Here is a 23,822-nt window from a genome sequence, read left to right on the forward strand (position 1 = left end):
CAGAGGTTTGAGACCAACCTGGGCAACACAGAGAGACCCAATCCCTACAAAAAAAAAAATTTAAATATATACATTTAAAAATTTTTAATTAAAAAATATAAAATAAGGAAATAGAGGACATAATATATTACCTACAACTTATATCCTAATTAATAAAGGAGATTTCCCATTTTGTATGAGTAGATTTGTTTTTTTGAGATGGAGTCTCGCTCTGTTGCCCAGCTGGAGTGCAATGGTGCAATCTCAGCTCACTGCAACCTCTGCCTCCTGGGTTCAAGCGATTCTGCCTCAGCCTCCCAAATAGCTGGGATTACAGGCACACAGTACCACGCCCGGCTAATTTTCATATTTTTAGTAGAGACGGGGTTTCACCATGTTGATCAGGCTAGTCTCAAACGTGTAGATTTTTATAACATATAAACATATATTTAAACAGAAATAAGCCAGGTGCAGTGGCTCACGCCTGTAATCCCAGCATTTTGGGAGGCCAAGGTGGGCAGATCACCTGAGGTCAGGTCAAGACCAGCCTGGCCAACATGGTGAAACCATCTCTACTAAAAATACAAAAATTAGCTGAGTGTGGTAGTGGGCGCCTGTAGTCCCAGCTACTTGGGAGGCTGAGGCAGGAGAATTGCTTGAACCTGGGAGGCGGAGGTTGTAGTGAGCCAAAATAGCGCCACTGTACTGTACAGCCTGGGCAACAGAGTGAGATTCCATCTCAAAAAAAAAAAAAATAATAAAGTGCCTCCATTTTAAAAAAGATAAGAAACAACAATCAGATACCTCTCAATGTTTAGCTGTTAACACTCTTCTGCATCTCAGTTGGGCTTTAAAAGCGAGATTGAGACATAAGACTTGTTCTTTCCCAGCATAACCAGATGTGTCCACGCCCTTCTGGATCCAAATAAAATGTAAAGTTATCTTCCTCAAGGAGCACACCATAGACAATGTGTCTTTTCAGAATGTCTTTCCTTACATTAGACAGATTGGGGGTTTTTTTGTTTTTGCACGGGGGGACAGAATCTTGTTTTGTCGCCCAGGCTGGAGTGCAGTGGCGCGACCTCAGCTCACTGCAACCTCTACCTCCCAGGTTCAAGTGATTCTCCTGCCTCAGCCTCCCAAGTAGCTGGGATTACAGGCACCCACCACCACACCCGGCTAATTTTTGTATTTTTAGTAGAGATGGGGTTTCACCATGTTGGCCAGACTGGTCTCGAACTCCTGACCTCGGGTGACCCATCCTGTCCTCCCGAAGTGTTGGGATTACAGGCGTGAGCCACCATGCCCAACCTAGACAGATTGTTTTACAAGGGTTTAGAAAGAAAGGAAACTACATGAATGAGTACTTAGTCTCCTGCTCCTTGAAGTGGATGAATTGTTTTCTTTGGTTTCCAACACAGTCTGTTAAGAGTTGTAGCACACCCCAAGAGTATGTGCATGTAGTGGACCTGGGGTGGGGAGGATTCCCAAGGGAATCTTTAGCTGTCACCCATGAACCATGCAGAGTGGAGAAGGACACTCAGCCTTTCTGTGGCTCTCACCTGCATGATTATTCTGGTGGCTGCAAAGGGCGATAGGCAGTAGGAGGAGACACCCCATGACACCAAGAGCTGTGTCCAGACATGATCGTCTTGGCACAGCTTGAGGGTTTTCTACAGAAACTGGCAGAGATGCTAGACAGACACAAGATGCCAGCCAGCCTCCTTTGCGATTGGCTCTTAGAGGTGGAAAATGGTAAAGTCATCAGGCTCATTCTCCCTAGGACTAGAGGAACATGTTAATTATATTAAAGTAGATTAGTGGGCCGGGTGTGGTGGCTCACGCTTGTAATCCCAGCACTTTGGGAGGCCGAGGCGGGCGGATCATGAGGTCAGGAGATCAAGACCATCCTGGCTAACACGGTGAAACCCTGTCTCTACTAAGAATACAAAAAATTAGCTGGGCATGGTGGCGGGCGCCTGTAGTCCCAGCTGCTCGGGAGGCTGAGGCAGGAGAATGGCGTGAACCCGGGAGGTGGAGTTTGCAGTGAGCCGAGATCGCACCACTGCACTCCAGCTTGGGCAACAGTGTGAGACTCCGTCTCAAAAAAAAAAAAAAAATGCAGATTAGAACGATTAAAATGATTACTGGTGATTACTGGTACTATTGCTGCAATAGTAAAAATACATCTTTTTCACCAATGTCTTTTTTTTTTTAAATGTTCCACCGTCTTCTGACCATCATGGTTTATTTTTATTTTTATTTTATTTATTTATTTATTTTTTTGAGACACAGTCTCGCTGTCACCCAGGCTGGAGTGCAGTGGCTCGATCTCGGCTCACTGCAGCCTCTGCCTCCCAGGTTCAAGCGATTCTCCTGCCTCAGCCTCCTGAGTAGCTGGGACTACAGGTGCATGCCACCACATCTGGCTAATTTTTGTATTTTTGTAGAGACAGGGTTTTACCATGTTGGCCAGGATGGTCTCAATCTCCTGACCTCATGATCCGCCTGCCTCAGCCTTCCAAAGTGCTGGGATTACAGGCATGAGCCACCGTGCCCGACCTCACCAATGTCTTTCACTCATGTATCTTTCTCCATGGACTTCACTTATTTATATATGGCATTTCATTCAACATGCAACAAACATTTATTAAGCAGCTACTGTGTGCCTAGTGCTGGGGGTACAGCTGTGAATACCATCAATATGGGGCTAGATGTGGTGGCTCACACCTGTAATCCCGGGGCTTTTTTTTTTTTTGAGATGGAGTTTCGCTCTTGTTGCCCAGGCTGGAGTGCAATGGCAAGATCTCAGCTCACCGCAACCTCTGCCTCCCGGGTTCAAACAACTCTCCTGCCTCAGCCTCCCAAGTAGCCGGGATTGCAGACATGCGCCACCACACCCGGCTAATTTTGTATTTTTAGTAGAGACGGGGTTTCTCCATGTTGGTCAGGTCTCAAACTCCCAACCTCAGGTGACCTGCCTGCCTCGGTCTCCCAAATCACTGGGATTACCGGCGTGAGCCACCATGCCCAGCCCTATCCCAGTGCTTTAGGAGGCGGAGGTGGGAGGATCACTTGAGGCCAGGAGTTTGCCTGGGCAACATAGTGGGAGCTCATCTCTACAAAAAAATTCAAAATTAGCCAGGTGTGGTGGCAGGTGCCTGTAGTCCTAGCTACTCAGGAGGCTGAGGTGGGAGGATTGCTTTAGCCTAGGAGGTCGAGGTTGCAATGAGCTATGATTGTGCCATTGCACTGCAGCCTGGGTGACAGAGCAAGACCCTGCCTCTTAAAAGAGAAAAAAAAAAAAAAAAAAAAAAAAAAAGCCCTGGCCAGGGGTGGTGGCTCACGCTTGTAATCCCAGCACTTTGGGAGGCCAAGGCTGGTGGATCACAAGGTCAGGAGTTCAAGATCAGCCTGGCCAATATGGTGAAACCCCGTGTCTACTAAAAATACAAAAATCAGCGGGGCATGGTGGCGGGCACCTGTAGTCCCAGTAACTTGGGGGGCTGAGTCAGGAAAATTGCTTGAACCTGGGAGGCAGAGGTTGCAGTGAGCTGTGATAGCGCCACTGCACTCCAGCCCTCCAGCCTGGGCGACAGAGCAAGACTCTGTCTTAAAAAAAAAAAAAAAAAAGAAAAGCCCTTGCTGTATAGAATCCCTTAGGTTATGGATGGGGAGGAGGGCAGAGGTTTAGGAGGGGAGAAGCGGAAGGAGGAACAAAATAAAGAAGAGACAATTAGTTGGACAGTGATAAATACCATAATGGTATCATGGAACTAGGCTTACCAGATCAAACACTGGGCACCCAGTTCAATGTGAATTTCAGATAAGCAATGCATGATTTTTAAGTATAAATATGTCCTACACAGTATTTATACTAGAAAATTATAAATTTTTTTCTAAAATTTACATTGACCTGGGCAGCCTGCATTTTATTTGCTAAACCTGGCAACCCTAATTTGTGTGCTGGGTGGTGGTGAGTGGGCAATTTCAGATGGGCCTCTTTGTGGAGGTGACATTTCAGCTGGAACCTAAATGTAAAGAAGGAGCCAATCATTCAGGAATCTAGAACATCCCAGCACAGGGAACAGCAAGTATAAATGCTCTAAAGTGGAAATAAGCTTGGAGCTTAGAGGAACAGGAAGAAGGTGGGGTGGCGGAGCTGAGTGAGGGTGAGGAGAGGAGGGAAGCGGAAGGTGATGAGGGCAGGCAGGCTGGCAGGGGCCAGATCCCGTATGGTTTGTGGGCTGTAATAAGAGTACCAAAACTTACATACCAGGCCAGGCGCGGTGGCTCACGCCTGGAATCCCAGCATTTTGGGAGGCCAAGGTGTGCGGATCACTTGAGGCCAGGAGTTCGAGACCTGTCTGGCCGTGTCTCTCTCTAAAATAGAAGCTCCAAGAGGGGCAGGAAGTTCTCTTCCGTCTTAGACCCTATGTGCATGACCTTGGATCGATCAACATTGAACACCTCCTACGTGCCAAGCCCTGACATCAAAACAGGTCACAAGCCAGCAGCCGCTCGCTGAATCTGTGTTCCTCTTTGGAAAACGAGAACCGTGAAGCCTGCTGGCATGGTCAGAGCCAAAGAGCATTGTCACTTGTGAGATCAGCGCAGAAACAGAGCGGGGCCCCGATTGGCCCTTCGAACTTGGGTGGGGCCAGAGCATTCCTGGCCCCGCCCCCTGCAGCGGGCCGCTCGCCCATGCGCTCTGGCCTCAGGCTCGCTGTCGCGCCATTTTGCCGGGGTTTGAATGTGAGGCGGAGCGGCGGCAGGAGCGGGTAGTGCCAGCTACGGTCCGCGGCTGGGGTTCCCTCCTCCGTTTCTGTATCCCCACGAGGTGAGACGCGGGGCGTGCACGGCCTACCAGAGTGGCTCTTGGGGCCCAGCTGAGGAAGGGATGAGGCGCTCCCGGTACTAACGAGCGCTAGGGAGTGAGAACCGCGCCTCTGGGCGAGAGCGGAATGTGGGCCCGGGGTTCGGGCGGTGCGCTCAGGCAAGGTCTTCGTCTTCCCTAGGCAGCGCTTGCCGCGCCTCGCGGCGTCCTAGGTCTCTGGCCTAGGCCCGGCGACCCCAGGGCCTGTGAGGGCTGAGGGCAACTGAGGCGCGGCCTAACGCGAGCCTGCGGATTGCCCGCCCTTTCCTCTCCATCACGGCGCTGATTGGCTGCGCCGCCGCCTCTCCGCTCGGGAAGGCCGCTCCTTATTGGTCGCGCTCGCATGTCCATTCTCTGCGACGGGGGCTGCTAGCCGCGCGAGCTGGGTGTGCGGCGGCGAGGCCTGCCCGGGCGGGGACTGCCCGGGCGGGGACTGCGGGCGCGTGGGGCTGCGGCTGCCGCGCGTCGTCCCTTGCCCTAACTCTAGTGAAGCCCCCGAACTCCCCCTTCTCAAACCTCTGTACTTGTTTCCCTGCCTGTAAAACGGGCATCATGATCTCACTTTGCTGAATTGTTTGTGAGAATTCTAGTCGGTACACCCGGGACATAGAAATCCCCTGTAACGCGGGTGGGGGGAGGGTTCCCTCGTTTTGGGAGAAACGCTGTGCTTTGGTGGTTCGGAGCATAGACTTTGGAATTAGATCGCCTGGGTTCATTCCAGACGTAGCCTCTCTTTAGGGGTGTAACTTGAGGCTGGTCACCTCATCTCACTGAGCCTCCATTTCCTTAGCTGCAAAATGGGGTTAATAACAGAATCTACCTCGGAAAGTGGCTTTGAGGATGCGCTGAGTTATTTACCTTGGTTTACAAAGGTTCCCTGGGAGCTGACGGTTGTTTATTCATCTCTCCCACCCATCTTTCTCCTTAGCCAGTGTGGCTTTCTGTTTCTTCCATATTCCAGGCTTATTCCGATTTAAAATTATTTGCACATGCCTTTTGTTTGCTGGGGAAGTACCAACATTTTTGCAAGGCAGGCCGCCTCCCCCGAGTTTCCCTCACCTTAGGCCTCCCCTAACCAACCCCTTCTTTTGTTTTCTTTTTCTTTTTCTTTTTTTTTTTTTTGAGAGAGAGAGTCTCGCTCTGCCTCCCAGGCTGGAGTGCAGTGGCGCGATCTCGACTCACTGCAACCTCCGCCTCCCGGATTCAAGCGATTCTCCTGCCTCAGCCTCCCGAATAGCTGAGACTACAGGTACGCGCCACCACACCCGGCTAATTTTTGTATTTTTATTAGAGACGGGGTTTCACCATGTTGATCAGGCTGTCTAATCAACCTCTCTAGGACGTTTCTCCCATGGCTCTCCATCAACATCACCTGGTTTTAGTTACTTCATAGCATTTACTAACAATTACTTATTGCTTACTTGTTATCTTTCTCAACTGCTAAAATGTAAGCTGTTTGAGAGCAAGGACCTTGTCTGTCTTGCTTACTTCTCTCTCCCTGGTGGGTGCCATCCCACCTGTGCTTGCCACATGGTAGATGCACAAGTGTTATTCTTCCTTGGAGGCACAGAAGGGGACCCTTTAGTCTTGGATTCCACCAATTGCTCTTTTTCTCACCTTGGGCCCACATAGTCATATCTTTGGCCTTTCTTTGTGTGTCTCTCTCTTTTTTTTTTTTTTTTTTTTGGCATGCTTTCAGAGGATCCTAATGGACCTCGTCTCTCCGCTCCTACAACCCTTTATCTTTCACTTCTTACCATCAGTGCAAGGGAAGTCTCTCTCCCCTTCTGATTACTTCTGCTGGTTGGGGTCTGGGACAGGATTGGATGGATGCAAGAGCAGTGCTCTAGTTTTGGAATTAATTTGTTTCTTTATTCATTTAATAACTTTATTGAGCATCCACTTAATCTCTGGGAATATAGTGAAAAAACAAAAATGGACAAGTTCCCTTCCCTTGAGGACCATGTATTCTCGTGGGCGAAAGAAAAAACATTAGATAATTTCAGATAGTGACAGAATTATGTGACAGCTGAAGAAGGCTTTTCTGAGGAGGTGACATTTGGGTAGAGACCAGCCATTAAAAGGTGAGGGGCAGAACATTCCAGGTAGAGGGAATAGAAAGCTCAAGCCTCAAGGACAGGAACCGGCTTGGAATATTGAAATATTTAAGGAATATCTTAGGTTCCTAGAGTGTTACATGAAGAAGGGAGAGATATCCAGGACCCGGATCATAGAAGGCTTTGTAGGCAATGTAAGGAGTTTGGATTTGATTCTAAGTGGTATATTCCTATGGTTAGAAAGCAGAGGGTAGGTTGGGGTGTTGGGATATGTTCTTCATGTGTGGGTGCCACATAGTTTTCATTCATTGGATCTCTTTCCCTCTTCCCAAATGTAAGGCCTCGGGAATGGTTCTCTAATGTGTTGAGGACATATCTAAGAAAAAGGCAGACATCTTGGATCAGCTTATGTCACAGATGTCTGTGAGATGGCTTTGGAAAACAAAGCTTTTATTCCAGAAATCTCCACCTGTAATTGAGGGCCTGTGGGAAGATGCTAGACTTAGGTCTGGCCATTCATTCAACAAGAAGAACTTGGAAATTTAGATGTCTGTCATAACTGATTTATTGTGATGCTTTTTTAAGTTTCTTAATTGTGTATTGGTAGAGATTTCCAAAGATAGTTACGTGGAGAAAGAAAAGTATCACCCCCTCATTTAAAGGTGATAAAAATGAATTCTTATCTTCTCCCTCCCTTTTTTTTTTTTGGAGACACCATCTCACTGTGTTGCCTGGGCTGACCTGGGCTCAGTCTATCCTCCTACCTCAGCCTCCCGAGTAGCTAGGACTACAGGCGTGCACCACCACACTCAACTAATTTTTATATTTTTTTTGTAGAGATGGCACCATGTTGCCCAGGTTGGTCTCAAACTCCTGGACTCAACCAATCTGCTTACCTTGGCCCCCCAAAGAGCTGGGATTACAGGCATGAGCCACCCTACCTGGCCAAAATGAATTTTTTGTTTCTAGTTTGAGTCATTTTTAGATCAGTAACACTTTTTGCATTTATATATTGCTAATATTTCAGTGTCAAAGTACCTTTACTTGTGGTTGCATAAGATAATTAGAGCTTGATCTTGTTGATAATTATGAATACCTGTAAAATGTTCTCTAAAAGTCCCTGATTTCTCTTATTTTCTCAAATTAAGGATAAGCTTAGAATTCGGTTTTATAGACTATATCTGCAAGGCGATATAAAAAGGATTTGTTGACAAATAGTTCCTTAAAGAATATTCCCAAAGAATAAACTTTGGAAGGCCAAGGTGGGCGGATCACTTGAGCTCAGGAGTTCCAGACCAGCCTGGGCAACACGGGAACCATGTCTACAGAAACAACACAAAAATTAGCCAGGTGTGGTGGTGTGTGCCTGTAGTCCCAGCTACTTGGGAGGTTGAAGTAGGAGGATGTCTTGAGCCCAGGAGGCAGAGGTTTCAGTGGGCCAGAATTACACCACTGCATTTCTCCAGCCTAGGTAACAGACCCAGACCCTGTCTCAAAAAAGAGCATTAAGATTTCTGAGATCTGTGTAGTATTTTAACTTTGAGGGATTATAACATGCATATTTATATAACCCCTCACTTTTTTTTAAACTTAAAAATAGTCCTACCCTAGCATCTCAACTTAATCATTTTAGGTTTCATTCTATTATGTGGTTTTATTTATTTATTTTTATTTTATTTTATTTTATTTTATTTTTGGAGACAGGGTTTCACTCAGTCACCCATACTGGACTGCAGTGGCAAGACCTCAGCTTATTGCAGCCTAGACCTCCCAGGCTCAAGCAATCCTCCTGCCTCAACTTCCCTAGTAGCTAGGACCACAGGAGGGTATCACCAAGCCCAGCTAATTTTTTTTTTTTTTTTTTGAGATGGGAGTTTCACTTTTGTTGCCCAGGCTAGAGCTAGAGTGCAATGGTGCAGTCTTGGCTCATTGAAACCTCTGCCTCCCAGGTTCAAGCAATTCTCCTGTCTCAGCCTCCTGAGTAGCTGGGATTACAGGCGCATGCCACCACGCCCGGCTAATTTTTTTGTGTGTGTATTTTTAGTAGAGACGGGGTTTCATCACATTGGTCAGGCTGGTCTCGAACTCCTGACCTCAGATGATCCGCCTGCTTCGGCCTCCCAAAATGCTGGGATTACAGACGCAAGCCACCGCGCCCGGCCTGAGCCCAGCTAATTTTTAAAATTTTTTGTAGAGACAGGATCTCACTATTGTTGCCAAGTCTGGTCTTGAACGGTCCTTGGGGTCAAGTGATCGTCCCATCTCCACCTCCCAAAGTGCTGGGATTACAGAAGTGAGCCACCTTGCTCAGCCTGTTGTGGTTTTAGAATCTAGAAGGTTGTGTCCACCTCTTTCTGTTTGACACAGTCAACCAACCAAAATAAAGATGAAGAATAATATTTTTGATGGAAACATCAAAGGTATCTAGCTTTTTAAAATAGTACAACAAATATATAACGGGTGCTCATCACTATTGTAAGGCTCTAGGGAGAGAGCAGTGAACAAAGCACAAAGTCCCTACTATCAGTGGAGTTTACAATCTAGTGAAGAGAGAAGCACAGTAAACGACAAAAGAAATTAATATGCCTGATAAAATGTACTTGGAAAATAGTAGAGTAAGGGCATGGAGAGTAACTGAGGTGAATGCTCTTTTAGATAGGATGGTGCAGCAAGGCATCTCTGAAAAAAAGATGACATTTGAAAAGAGTCCTTCCAGGCCGCGCACGGCTCATGCCTGTAATCCCAGCACTTTGGGAGGCTGAGGCGGGCAGATCACCTGAGGTCAAGAGTTTGAGATTAGCCTGGCCAACACGGTGAAACCGCATCTCTACTGTAAGTACAAAACCCAGCCGGGCGTGGTGGCACGCACCTGTAGTCCCAGCTACTTGGGAGGTTGAGGCAGGAGAATTGCTTGAACCTGGGAGGCGGGGACTGCAGTGAGCTGAGATCACGCCACTGCACTCCAGCCTGGGTGACAGAGCAAAGACCCCTGTCTCCAAAAAAAACAAGAGTCCTGAATGAGAATGAAGTGGGCAGTGCAAACCTTGTAGCTTTCCATGGGCAGAGCTCTGCAGGCAGAAGGAATGGTAAGTACAGAACCCTGAAACAAAAGTAAAATCACTGGCATGTTTGAACAGGTAATACAGGATAAATTTTATCTTTTTTCAGAGACAGAGTCTTACTCTGTTGCCCAGATTGGAATGCAATGGCATGATCATAGCTCACTGCAGCCTTAAAATTCTGAGCTTAACCAGTCCTTCTGCCTCAGCCTCCAGAGCAGGTGAGACTACAAGTGCTCGCCACCATGCCTGGCTAATTTTTTTTATTTATTGTAGAGACAGGGTCTCACTATGTTGCCCACGCTGGTCTTGAAATCCTAGCCTCAAGTGATCCTTCCGCCTCGGCCTTCCAAAGCGCTGGGATTACAGGCATGAGCCATTCTGCCAGGCCAGAACAAATCTAAAAATTCACTTTCTTGAAGTACTTTTGAATAAACAAATTTAATTGTGGCAGTTAAGTTGGTCATTTGTTCATCTGACATTCATGCAACTGAGTTCCCACATTATGTTGGGGCTGCTAATGATTGATCTGAAGGGATAGTCTCCAGTCTTGACTGGAAACTCATGTTTTGCTGGGTGACTGACATGTTGTGACTTATCCTTTAGTTCATACAACAAATGCTTACTAAATATGTACTGTGTGCCAGGTAATGCTGAAGATCCTGAGCATACAGACGAAAGTCCCTGCCCTCAGGAGCTTGCAGTCTAGTGTGTGTATGAGACGACAAAGAAGTTGATTTCAAATGAGGGTAATTGCTAACACAGTAAAACAGGGATGATGTAGATGGTAATCGTAGAAGGCCTTTTTGAAGAGTTGACAGTGGGCTGAGTGCTGAATGGTGTCCATTATCAAATTAGAGGATGAGCATTATTATGGTCAGGGAGAACTCTTGTGGCCAGTTTGTAGAACAGAAGGCTTTTGTGCCTAGAATGTAGCAAGAGCCAGGAGGAGGTAGGAGATGAAGTCAGTAGATGCCAGATTGCTTAGACCCTGCTGTGGTAAGGGATTTGGTGGTGGTCATGGTGGTGGTGGTGGTTGTTTTGGAGATAGGGTCTCACTCCCATTGCCCAGTCTGTAGTGCAGTGTGGCCTGATCACAACTCACAGCAGTCTCAATTTGCTGGATCTACACGTGTGTGCCACCACACCTGGCTAATTTTTTGTATATTTAGTAGAGATGGGGTCTTGCTGTGTTAGCCCAGGCTGGTCTGAAGCCGGCTGAAGCAGTCCACCTGCCTTGGCCTCCCAAAATGCTGGGCTAACAGGTGGCAGCCACTGCACCTGGCCAGGAGTTTGGGTGTTTAATACAAGTAATTATGAGGAATCTAAGGAGTTTTAGTTGAGAAATATACAAATGCTAGAGAAACATAATGAAGAAAGTGAAATGCAGATTTATTAAGAAGTGTATTTTTAAAAATCAAGAAAATAAGCCCTGTGTGGTGGCATATGCCTGTAGTCCCAGCTATTCCAGAGGCTGAGGCAGGAGGATTGTTTGAGCTCAGGAGTTAGAATCCAATCTGGACAATACAGTGAGACCCACTGTCTCTCTTTTTTTTTTTTTTTTAAAGACAAAATAGATCTGTAAATCTCCCCCTGCACCCTCCCCACCCAAGTTTCTAACAATCTGCCTTGCATGAATCCCCAAAGGTAGAATAAATTTGCATATGGCAAAGAAAGGCCAATTTCCTTTAACTCAGATACACTGATGTTAATGATTTAACTTGACCACAGCAAACTAACTTTTTTTTTTTTTTTTTGAGACTGCGTTTCTCTCTTGTTGCCCAGGCTGGAGTGCAATGGTGCAATCTCACCTCATTGCAACCTCTGCCTCCCAGGTTCAAGCAATTCTCCTACCTCAGCCTCCCAAGTAGCTGGGATTACAGGCATGTGCTACCATGCACGGCTAATTTTTAGTAGAGACGGGGTTTCACCATGTTGGCCAGGCTGGTCTCAAACTCCTGACCTCAGGTGATCTGCCCCTCTCAGCCTCCCAGAGTGCTGGGATTATAGGTGTGAGCCACCACACCTGGCCCAAACTTTCATGATTTCATAACCGATCCACCATTTCAATACAGAAAAAAGGAATAGGAAAATAAATGGATTAAATCATTGCTTTCCAAAGTGTGTTCTATTGAAAAGGGGTTCTATAGCCAAATAATGGGAGAGACTGGGCAATCCTCCCACGTAGCTAGGACTACAGGGCCACACCACCACGCCCGGCTAATTTTTTGTATTTTTAGTAGAGATGGGGTTTTGCCATGTTGCCCAGGCAGGTCTTGAACTCCTGGGCTCAAGCGATCGTCTGCCTCAGCCTCCCACCAGTGGAGACTCTGGATTAATTGATGTAAACCAGTAACTTTGTGAGTTTAAAGTGCTTTGTATTGTGAATCTCCAAAGTGGGGCAGGATATAATGTGTAGCATTTTCCAAACTTGTGATATAAAAAACCATAAAGGGTATAGCCTCTCAATAGATTGTATGTGTGGTTTAATGGGACTTGATTTTCACACCTATAGAGTGGAACACCTGGATTAGAGGGAGTGATTAGGTAGGTGGTGGGATCTACTCAGTCAGTCAGAACATTAGCTTCCTGTGATAAACACATTTTCTAATTAAGGGGAGGGACTGCAGCATGTAGAATACAGATAATTCTCTTTAGAAGGTTGGGGTTTCTGGCTGTTAGGGAGTGTCCTGCATAAGCACAGCATTAGATAATATTTTCTTATTTTCTGGCTCCCCGCCGCTCAGTTGTCCTCTGGCTGCCCTCTTTTCACATCAGCCTTTCTATTGTGTTGTGAGTGCTTTCACTCTTGGTCAGCCGTCTGTCATTTCCACCTAAGAGGCAGCCTTGGGTAATAGAAAGAGGGTAGACCTACGGAGTTGGACTGATTTAAATCTGATCTTTATTTATTAACCATATATGGTTAATATATGTCAACCTGAGTGCCCTTCTTTGTGTGTAAAATCATTGTGTGGAATAAATGATATGAAGCCTATGAAAACATCTAGCATCGTGTGCCTGGTTCATACATGTGACACTTCCCCCATTCTGCAAACCATTACCAGCCCAAAGGTCCTCTACTCCACTTTCATTACATTTTTACCCACTTAAGAAAACCTTCATGACTTCCCCATACATTAAATCATGGCACTCTTCAGCCAAGTATGGAGGAACCTATATGATCTGGTCTTGATCTCCTAGCCCACTATTCTCTCTTCCCATCTCTGTTACTTTGCTCTCACAATTCATTTTGGCAGATGCGCCCTCATCCTACTTTGCCTATTCAGATACACATATTTTTCAAGGTTCAGCTCAAGGCTCAGGCTCTGGGAAACTCTTGGATGGCCGCATAACCCCGTGACTCCCTTCTTAACTTTCTAACGTTTAAGGTGCTGTCTTTGTGATTCATTTGGCACTTCAGAGGACAAATGTTTCAGAATTTGGGATTTTTTTTGGATGCACGTACTGTGGATTATACAACGTCCCCAGTGGGGCTTGGGGTAGCACCCTGTAATCAAACGTATTGATATTTCTTTAGTGAAACAAATTTGCATACTAAGTGAGATAAATCTATGTTGATAGCCTCAGGCAGTTCAGGCTGGTTTTGCTGCCAAGTGAGTTTGCCACAAACTTGTTAAAAAACAAACTTAAGTTTTTTTATTTTTGGATTTCATCACTTTAGTAAAGGGTATATAGGCCTGTACTTGGCATTTCAGTTGTGTCTTGTCTTCCGAACTATTACAGAAGCTCCTTCTAGGACAGGAACTTGATTGCATATTGTCATAGGCATTTTAAAAATAAATGGGTCCCGGTATGGTGGCTCATGCCTGTAATCCCAGTGTTTTGGGATGCCGAGGCAGGAAAATTGCTTGAGGTCAGGAGTTCAAGACCAGCCTGCGCAATATGGTGAAACCCCATTTCTACAAAAAATACAAAAATTAGCCAGGCATGGTTGATTGCGCCTGTAGTCCCAGCTACTCAAGAGGCTGAGGTGGGAGGTTGGGGCTTGAGCCCTGGAGGTTGAGGCTGTGGTGAGCTATGATCATGCCCCTGCAGTCCAACCTGGGCCACAGAGCAAGACTCTGTCTGAAAAAATAATAAAATTTTTTAAATTCCTTACTGTAAATGTATAATAGATATGTGATTGTAAGATTAGAAAAGTATGAAGAGAATAAAACTCTCCTTATATCTATCACCTAGATGTTATCACTGTTCTACATTTTGGAGTGTGTTTTTTGTTTTCTTCTATCTGTGAAGTTTTTTTGCATAATTTGAATTATGATATCCTTGAACTTTTTCCACTGACCTTTTTTACATTTTACAAAAATTGTGTGTTTAGTTTTTTTCTTCTTTTTCATAGAAGCCTCTGGTTAATTTGGTGCATGATTTCCCTGAAAGGGCTCCACTTTCCCATCTACATGTGGCTATATGTCTAAAAGCTGCCTAATGGAATCTAAGCATAAGTGGAGTTTTCTAAAATCGCCTTTTTTTTTTTTTTTTTTTTTTTTGGAGACAAAGTCTCACTCTTTGTGAGGCTGGAGTGCAGTTGCACAATCTTGGTTCACTGCAGCTTCTGCCTCCAGGTTCAAGCGATTCTCCTGCCTCAGCCACCCAAGTAACTGGGATTACAGGTGCATGCCACCACGCCCGACTGATTTTGTATTTTTAGTAGAGACAGGATTCACCATGCTGGCCAGGCTGGTCTCAAACTCCTGACCTCAGGTGATCACCCCCCTCAGCCTCCCAAAGTGCTGGGATTACAGGCATGAGCAACTGCGCACGGCCTGAAATAGCTTTATTGAAGTACAATTTACATACTATAAGATTTATCCATTTTAAGTGAACTGTTTGGGAAATGTTAGTAAATTTATGTAGATTATGCATGTGTCACCACAGTCCAATTTTAGAACACTCTGTCACCCCCAAAAAGTTCCCTCAGTTTGCACCTAATTTTATCATCTCACCAACAAGTTGGAGACCATAAAGCTCAATTGATAAGATTCCCAGGATTTGTGATCTGTTGGTAATCATGCACATCTGACACTTCTAATCTGTGTATGTGCTGTTTCTGTGTGTTTTTTTTTCATTTTCCTTTTAATTGAGTGGGTTCAGACTCCTTTTTTTTCCCATTTTTAATGGACAAAATTGTATATATTTGTGGTATGCATGTTTTGAAATATGTATACATTGTATAATGGCTAAATCAAGCTAATTAACATATTACTTCACATGCTGTGTGTGTGTGTGTGTGTGTGTGGTGAAAGCACTTAAAATATACCCAGTAATTTTCAAGTGTACAATACATTATTATAGTCACCTTGTTGTACAATAAATCTCTTCAACTGTGTATTTCTTAGCCTATGTTGTTACTAGTTAAATCGACGTAGGCCATTCAGTTAGCTTAAAATTTGTGGGCTGGGCACGGTGGCTCACGCCTGTAATCCTAGCACACTGGGAGGCCAAGGCAGGAGGATCACTTGAGTCCAGGAGTTTGAGACCAGCTTGGGCAACATTGTGAGACCCTGTCTCTACAAAATTTTTTTTTTAATTTGTCATCTGTTAGATGTGAAGTTTTTTGGTCAGTTATAAGCATATTCTGTGACTTAGTTTTGTTTAAGCTTTAAATATGAAAACTTCTAGAATCATAATCTTAGCTGTCATCTTCTGAACTCTAGAATTTATCTCCCTAGATGCAAATTCTTAGCACTTTGTAGTATTTGCGATTACATGTTGTACATGAAGGAATTTCTTGTTTCTTTAATCTCAGAACTTTATGTGGGATATTTATTTGCTGTTTAAAATTTTACTTTCTCGTTCTGGGGCTTTTTTTTTTTTTTTTTTTTTAAAGACAGGTCTTGCTCCGTCACCCAAGTTGGAGTGCAGTGGCACCATCTCAGCTCACTGCAACCTCTGCCCCCAGGCTCAAGACATCTTCCCACCTCAGCCTTCCGAGTAGCTGGGACTGAAGGCACCCACTACCATGCCTGGCTAATTTTTTGGGTTGGTTGGTTGGTTGGTTTTGAGACGGAGTTTTGCTCTTATCGCCCAGGCTGCAGTGCTATGGTGCGATCTCAGCTCACTGAAACCTTTGCCTCCCGGGTTCAAGCGATTCTCCTGCCTCAGCCTCCCGAGTAGCTGAGATTACAGGCTCCTGCCACCATGTCCAGCTAATTTTTGTATTTTTAGTAGAGATGGGATTTTACCATGTTGACCAGGCTGGTCTCAAATTATTGACCTCAGGTGATCCGCCTGCCTCAGCCTCCCAAAGTGCTGGGATTACAGGCATGAGCCACCATGCCCGGCTTCAATTTTTTTGTAGTTGTGGTAGAGATGGGGTCTCGCCCTGTTGACAGGCTGGTCTCTTAACTCCTGAGCTCAAGCAGTCCACCTACCTCAGCCTCCCAAAGTGTCGGGATTTAAAGGCCTGAGCCACTGCCTGGGCTCCTTATGGGGCTTCTTTAATAAGTTCCTCCAGTGATTTTTTTTTTCTTAACCTTTGTTAGCCCTTTCCCATAGCATTAAATCATATAAACTTCTTGGTGACTTCGAGCAGTCCTTCAGCTTTTTTTTTCTATGACTATCTTTTTGAAATTTTGGGATTTTTTTTTTTTCATCTCCCTTATCACAAAATTGTCTCACTATTGTTTTGGGGGAAAAAGGCACATCTCATTTGCTGGACTCTTATCTCAGAGTCAGGTTTACTGCCCATATAAAAAACAACAGATGGATGACTTTCGGAGAGAATAACCCATAATATAAACGGATTTTTTAAAATGTAAATCACTTTTTCCTTAAGTGACCAGTTATCCAAACCTTATTTTATATTTTAGATCCTATAGCAATGGAACTCAGCGATGCAAATCTGCAAACACTAACAGAATATTTAAAGAAAACGCTTGATCCTGATCCTGCCATCCGACGTCCAGGTAAAGAAAATAAACGTTTTTTGGTTGATTAATTCCTTCAGGACAGGTGAGAGAAACCTATGTATTATCTGCCTCCTTATAAATATATTAAAAAAAATTCATACTTGGGTTCTCAAGCATAGCTTATAAGTGTTACAGCTGCTATACCATGGTGTGTTGTTTCTTTTTTGAGTAAAATAGCTTTTATTTGGCATCTTCTGGGATTAAAAAGTACTAGTTTTCGGATAAAAAGTACTGACATGTTTAGAATGCTTTGTCTTTGACCTTTTCCAAAATACCCACTTAAAACATGCCTGCTTTAGGCCGGATGCGGTGGCTCACACCTGTAATCCCAGCACTTCGGGAGGCCGAGGCAGGCGGATCACGAGGTCAGGAGATGGAGACCATCCTGGCTAACACGGTGAAACCCCGTCTCTACTAAAAGTACAAAAAATTAGCCGGGCGTGGTGGCGGGTGCCTGTGGTCCCAGCTACTCAGGAGGCTGAGGCAGGAGAATGGCGTGAACCCCGGAGGCAGAGCTTGCAGTGAGCCGAGATTGCGCCACTGCACTCCAGCCTGGGCGACAGAGCAAGACTCCGTCTCAAAAAAAAAAAAAAAAAAAAAAGCCTGCTTTAGAGATAAAATAATTAGGGCATAGAAAGGAGAGTAATTGCCTAAAAAGTGATTAAGTGAATGAAGCCAAGTAATCAGTTACTGTCTCTTAATTTTCTATTGGGTTTGATTTAACTAATATATTTTAAGACCTAGAGCTTTTTTTTCCTTCCTGAATCTGACCAGATTCCATTAAAAACTTAGAATTAAAATTTTGAACTCAGGTGTTCACAGGACTCAGATGTTAAGTTAAATGAGGGAGATAGGCCAAGTGGAGACTGGTAATATCAGGAGAATACATGCCCTGATTAAGTGGCAAGTACTTTTTGGAACTAGCTAATTTTGGAGATTCAGACTAGTTTTGCAAGATCAGATTTCCAGTTTTGCTTGAAAAATAAGGATATTTATATGAAGTGCCCTCATTTTTAAATGTTAGCAAGTAACTTCAAAAGATTTTGGGGCCGGGCGCAGTGGCTCACGCTTGTAATCCCAGCACTTTGGGAGGCCGAGGTGGGCAGATCACGAGGGCAGGAGATCGAGACCATCGTGGCTAATATGGTGAAACCCCGTCTCTACTAAAAAATAAAAAAACTTAGCCGGGCGTGGTGGCACACACCTGTAGTCCCAGCTGCTCACGAGGCTGAGGCAGGAGAATTGCTTGAACCTGGGAGGTGGAGGTTGCAGTGAGTTGAGATCGCGCCACTGCACTCCAGCCTGGGTGACAGAGCGAGACGTAGTCCCAAAAAAAAAAAATATTTTGAAACACAGCCAGGGTTGGTGGTCACGCCTTTAATCCCAGTAATTTGGGAGGCCAAGGCAGGAAGATCCCTTGAGTCCAGGAGTTCGAGACCAGCCTGGGCAACATAGCAAGACCCTGTCTCTACAAAAAATTTAAAAATAGCCAAGTGTGGTGATGTGTGCCTGTATTCCTAGCAACTGGGGAGGCTGAGACAAAAGCTTCACTTATACCCAAGAGGTCGGAGCTGCAGTGAGTTATGATCATGTCAGTGCATTCTAGCCTGGGTGACAGAGGGAAATCTTGTCTTTAAAAAAAAAAAAAAAAAAAAAAAGGCCAGGTGCATTTGCTCACGCCTGTAATCCCAGCATTTTGGGAAGCCAAGGCAGGCGGATCATGAGGTCAAGAGATCTAGACCATCCTGGCCAATGTGGTGAAACCCTGTCTCTACTAAAAATACAAAAATTAGCTGGGCGTGGTGGTGCACGGCTGTAGTCCCAGATACTTGGGAGGCTGAGGCAGGAGAATTGCTTGAACCCAGGAAGCGGAGGTTGCAGTTAACCGAGGCCACTGCACTCCAGCCTGGTGACAGAGCAAGACTCCGTCTCAAAAGAAAAAAAAAAAATTGGACAGGCACATTTGCTCACGCCTGTAATCCCAGCACTTTGGGAAGCCCAGGAGGGCAGATCACCTGAGGTCAGGAGTTTGAGACCAGCCTGGCCAACATGGTGAAACCCTGTCTTTACTGAAAATACAAAAATTAGCCAGGCATGGTAGCATGCGCCTGTAACCCCAGCTACTTGGGAGGCTGAGGCGCAAGAATCGCTTGAACCCAGGAGGTGGAGGTTCCAGTGAGCCAAGATCGCCCAACTGCACTCCAGCCTAGGTGACAGAGTGAGACTTTGTCTCAAAAAAAAAAAAAAAAATTGAAATACAGTGCAAGCCAAACTACTTCTGGGCCAGATATATCTTGTGAGCAGTCAGTTATTGATCCTTGATATGGGCCATATTAAAATGCTCTTGACCTGTTTCTTCAAAACTTACCAATGTGCATGCTCATAGAGGATGTTGGAAGGGTTCCATGAGGAAGAGAATGTGTGTTATATATTATGTATGATGACTAGAATCATGAACATGTTAATGCATCTATCCTCTTCTAGAAAAGTCTTTGTGATTTTTGAGAGGGAAAATTAGTTTATTAGTGTATAAAGAAGTAATGTGTTCCTGGATAAAGGGAAGTTAATGGCTCTAATCTTTAATCTTCTTAGACTTTCAAAGAAAGCTGTTGCCAACACTATTAATTTTTTTTTTTTTTTTTTTTTTGGAGACGGAGTCTCCCTCTGTCGCCCAGGCTAGAGTGCAGTGGCGCCATCTTGGCTCACTGCAAGCTCCGCCTCCCGGGTCCACGCCATTCTCCTGCCTCAGCCTCCTGAGTAGCTGGGACTGCAGGCGCCCGCCACCACGCCTACCTAATTATTTGTATTTTTAGTAGAGACAGGGTTTCACCGTGTTAGCCAGGATGGTCTCCATCTCCTGACCTCGTGATCCACCCGCCTCAGCCTCCCAAAGTGCTGGGATTACAGGCGTGAGCCACCGTGCCTGGTGGAAAAATTATTATTATTTATTTATTTATTTATTTATTTTTGAGACGGAGTCTCACTCTTGCCCAGGCTGGAGTGCAGTGGCGCCATCTTGGCTCACTGCAAGCTCCGCCTCCCGGGTTCACCCCATTGTTGTGCCTCAGCCTCCCGAGTAGCTGGGACTACAGGTGCCCGCCACCACACCCGGCTAATTTTTTGTATTTTTAGTAGAGACGGGTGTTTCACCAGGTTAGCCAGGATGGTCTCGATCTCCTGACCTTGTGATCCACTCGTCTTGGCCTCCCATAGTGCTGGGATTACAGGTGTGAGCCACCGCACCCGGCCAATTATTTTTTTTTTAATAATGTGTGAGGCAAGAGTTCTGTTGCTTTATGTATTCAGGACAGAATATAAAAATAATCTGGTATTTCTGGGAAGTTAGGAACATAGCATTTCTCAGGGATCGAGACTGACTGACTAGACTGACGCAACTAGACCTTTTGAGACTCCTTGAGTGCGCAGAAACATATGCATATGAATATTGTGATAAGTTGAAAGAAATGAACACAGAAAGGAACAGACTCAAACTCACTTCCTGGATATTGATTACAATTTAGGAAAGAGACTTGGCAATTTATATGGGCTTTTCCTCAAATCATGGATGTAGTGTGTTGCCCTGTACAAAATGCTGGCTACTAAGTGGAGGAAACAAATTGTTCTGTACTCATAAAACCATAGTATGTCCCCTCCTGAAAAACATTTTTCAGTTTAACAGTCCTCATCCTTCAAGAAAGACATGATAAGCACAAAGCAAGGAGAGTTTGAAAATATCAATGAAACTCTTGGGACTCAATCAGAAAGAGGGAAGGTGTTAAATGATACATGAAATTAATTTTTCAAAAAATATTGGAATATTGGGTGTTACCCTATGAAGCCAAAGGTAGAAAAAAATTAAGAGAAATACTGTACTGCCATCACATGTGATCATTAACCTAGGAAATTTATCCCAGAATGTAATCTGGGTTGAAAATATATTGGTAAATTTTTTGGATAAATTCATTGCTGGTATTAAGAAGTTTTTAGGTTTTTTTTTTAGTTCGACAAGAAAGCTTAGGGCTGGTAAGGTAAAATAAGGACTGCACTAAAACTTTCAGTAGTGAAGCCTAGCTGTGTGATCTTGAACAAGTTACTTAACCTTAGTGCCTTGGTTTTTTAAATGCTATCTACTTTTCTGGGTAATAGTGACAACTAAATGAAATTTTATAATTTTACATATATAATATATATGTAAATCGTTGGACCCATATGGCTAATAATAATATATTAGGATGAATTGACTCATTTGCTCTTCATCACTAGCCTATAAAAGAAATATTACTACTAATAGTACTAATAATACTCCTTTCTGAAATAAGACCTGGGTATATGAAGTCTTGAAGTCACTTAATCTGTCTGGGAAGCAGCTTCTCTTGCAGATGAGATGATCATCCAATTAGGCCATTGTATAGGTTTGTGAGAATCATGTGAGTTAATTGATGGTAAAGTTATTTGAAAACTGAAGCATTATATAAGTTTAATGTAACATATATAATCCACTTAATAGATAAGAAAAGTGAGGCCCTGTAGACCCACAAATAACCTAATCTTTTCTCTTTTTTTGATTTTTTATATATATATATATTTGATATATATAAGGTGGAAAGATTTTTATCTTAGTCTTTTAACATGAAAATTCTTTTACAGCTGAGAAATTTCTTGAATCTGTTGAAGGAAATCAGAATTATCCACTGTTGCTTTTGACATTACTGGAGAAGTCCCAGGATAATGTTATCAAAGTATGTGCTTCAGTAACATTCAAAAACTATATTAAAAGGAACTGGAGAATTGTAAGTATTTTGTGAATACATAATTTAATACCCTGTATGTTTATAAGGTTTATATAAGCAGTGTTCTTCAAAGATAAGGCACGTGCTTGTAGTCCCAACTACTCTGGAGGCTGAGGCGGAAGGATCACTTGAGTCCAGGAGTTCAAGGCTGCAGTGAGCTATGATTGCACCACTGTACTCTAGCCTTTTAGTGACAGAATGAGACCTTGTCTCAAAAAAAAGGATTCAGATATGGATCAAAGATAAAATTAAACAGGACCCTTTTCCAAAGCTTCTATTATTTCATTTGAATTTATATAAATTTGTCCAGCTTCATACTTCGGGTTGCTAGGGAGTGAGACTTGGTCTTAATCTCCATTATGTTTGGAATTTACGCTTTACTCACCGCCTACTGAAGAGACATTGTGGGAAGACAGTCTGAATAAATGAAGTGATTTCTGATGTTGGAAAAATAAAGCTGAGAAGAAATCAGATACATAAAACATTTGCAGAATGCAAAATAATTTAGATTTCAACTTTTTGATAAGGTATTTTGCCCTATGTCTTGTGGGATATGTATATATATACTAATTTTGAGATTAAACCTATTTTATAACAGGTTTAATGATTAGTAAATTATAAATTAAGAAACAGGCATTTTTTTTCCTTAGCTTAGGACAGTGATTCTCAACTGGGGGCAGTTTGGCTCACCAGGGGACATTTGGCAGTATATTTGGAGACATCATAGCTGGAGGATTGCTACTGGAATCTAGTGGGTAGAGGCCAGAGATGCTGCTAAGCATCCTACAATGCACAAGATAGCTTTCCACAACAAAGAATTATCTGAGCCAAAATGTCAGTGATGCTAAGATTGAGAAGGCCTGGCTCATGATAGAGAAAAAGATGAGGCTTTTCTATAGTGATAGCAGTTATGATGTTACAAAGTATTAGCAGTTGACAAAAATCATCAGTTTATCTAAAAAGCCAACTTTAAACTGCTCAAAAACTTCTTAGAGTCTTTTTTTCTCATTCCATAAAAGAGAGAGTAAATATTGTTTTAAGCCTGTATGATTTCTCAAGTATCACCATGAGTGGTAAAGAAATCTTAGAGGCCGGGCTTGGTGGCCCATGCCTGTAATTTCAGCACTTTGGGAGGCTGAGGTGGGTGGATTGCTTGAGCTCAGCAATTCAAGACCAGCTTGGGCAATAAAGTGAGATCCCATCTTTACAAAAAATACAAAAATTAGCGAGGCATATGGTGGTGCACGGCCTGTAGTCCCAGCCATTAGGGAGGCTGAGATGAGGGGATCACTTGTGCCTGGGAGGCAGAGGTTGCAATGAACTGAGATGGTGCCACTGCAGTTCAGCTTGGGCAACAGTGCCAGACACTGTCTTTTAAATCTCAGAATGTTTAAAAGTCCATCTCTACTGGTAGACATGCCAGCCCTCTCCCTCTATTTTGATTTGTAAAACTAGTGAGACTTAACAGAATCTCTTTGGGTGATATAATCTAGGATGCATTCTAACTAGTAATGGTCAATAAATTTTCACAGAGGGCTGGGTATGGTGGCTCACACCTGTAATCCCAGCACTTTAGGAGGCTCAGATGGGAGGATTGCTTGAGGCCAGGAGTTGGAGACCAGCCTGGACAACAAAGTGAGACCCCCTTCTCTACAAAAAAATTTAAAATTAGCCAGGTGTGGTCGTGTGTGGTGTGCATCTGTGGTCCTTGGGAGGCTGCAGTGGGAGGGATTGTCTTGAGTCTGGGAGGTGAAGGCTGCAGTGAGCCAAGGTTTTGTGCTACCCTCCAGCCTGGGTGACAGATGGAAACCCAGTCTCAAAAAAAAAAAGAATAAAAAAAATTGGAAAGATTTTTGTTCTAAAGTGAGAGTTAAATTGAAGCTTTTGAGGATGGGTATGGATTAAGTAGCATATATCTATAAAGATTTTAATTATGTGTCCTGATTAGTTTACATATGAAATGAAAATTTATTTATTTATTATTATTATTTTTTTTGAGACGGAGTCTTGCTCTGTCGCCCAGGCTGGAATGCAATGGTGCGATCTTGGCTCATTGCAGCCTCTGCCTCTCAGGTTCAAATGATTGTCCTGCCTCAGCCCCCTGAGTAGTTAGTGTTACAGGTGCCCACCAC

General features: G+C 44.0%; 1 protein-coding gene and 1 long non-coding RNA gene across 3 annotated transcripts in view; one reads left to right on the forward strand and one right to left on the reverse strand.

The window, feature by feature from the left end:
• Positions 1–4,687, reverse strand: part of LOC101143862 (uncharacterized) — a 28,595-nt gene extending 23,908 nt beyond the window's left edge. The window contains exons 1-2 of the long non-coding RNA XR_008674591.2: positions 4,256–4,687; positions 784–894 (exon numbers count right to left, since the gene is read on the reverse strand). This is a non-coding gene — a long non-coding RNA (uncharacterized lncRNA). The remainder of the gene's footprint in view (positions 1–783; positions 895–4,255) is intronic.
• The window catches only part of CSE1L (chromosome segregation 1 like), a 50,255-nt gene continuing 31,100 nt past the window's right edge, over positions 4,668–23,822 (forward strand). The window contains exons 1-4 of one of the 2 annotated variants that reach the window (XM_063702462.1): positions 4,668–4,819; positions 5,983–6,104; positions 16,802–16,897; positions 21,548–21,690. In XM_063702462.1, coding sequence (XP_063558532.1) covers positions 16,813–16,897; positions 21,548–21,690 — 228 coding nt within the window. In that variant the 5' untranslated portion in view covers positions 4,668–4,819; positions 5,983–6,104; positions 16,802–16,812. The remainder of the gene's footprint in view (positions 4,820–5,982; positions 6,105–16,801; positions 16,898–21,547; positions 21,691–23,822) is intronic. The other variant, XM_063702463.1, reaches the window with a different exon arrangement.

This window comes from Gorilla gorilla, chromosome 21 (genome assembly GCF_029281585.2).
Source record: "Gorilla gorilla gorilla isolate KB3781 chromosome 21, NHGRI_mGorGor1-v2.1_pri, whole genome shotgun sequence".
In the NCBI taxonomy this organism is placed as follows: Eukaryota; Metazoa; Chordata; class Mammalia; order Primates; family Hominidae; genus Gorilla; species Gorilla gorilla.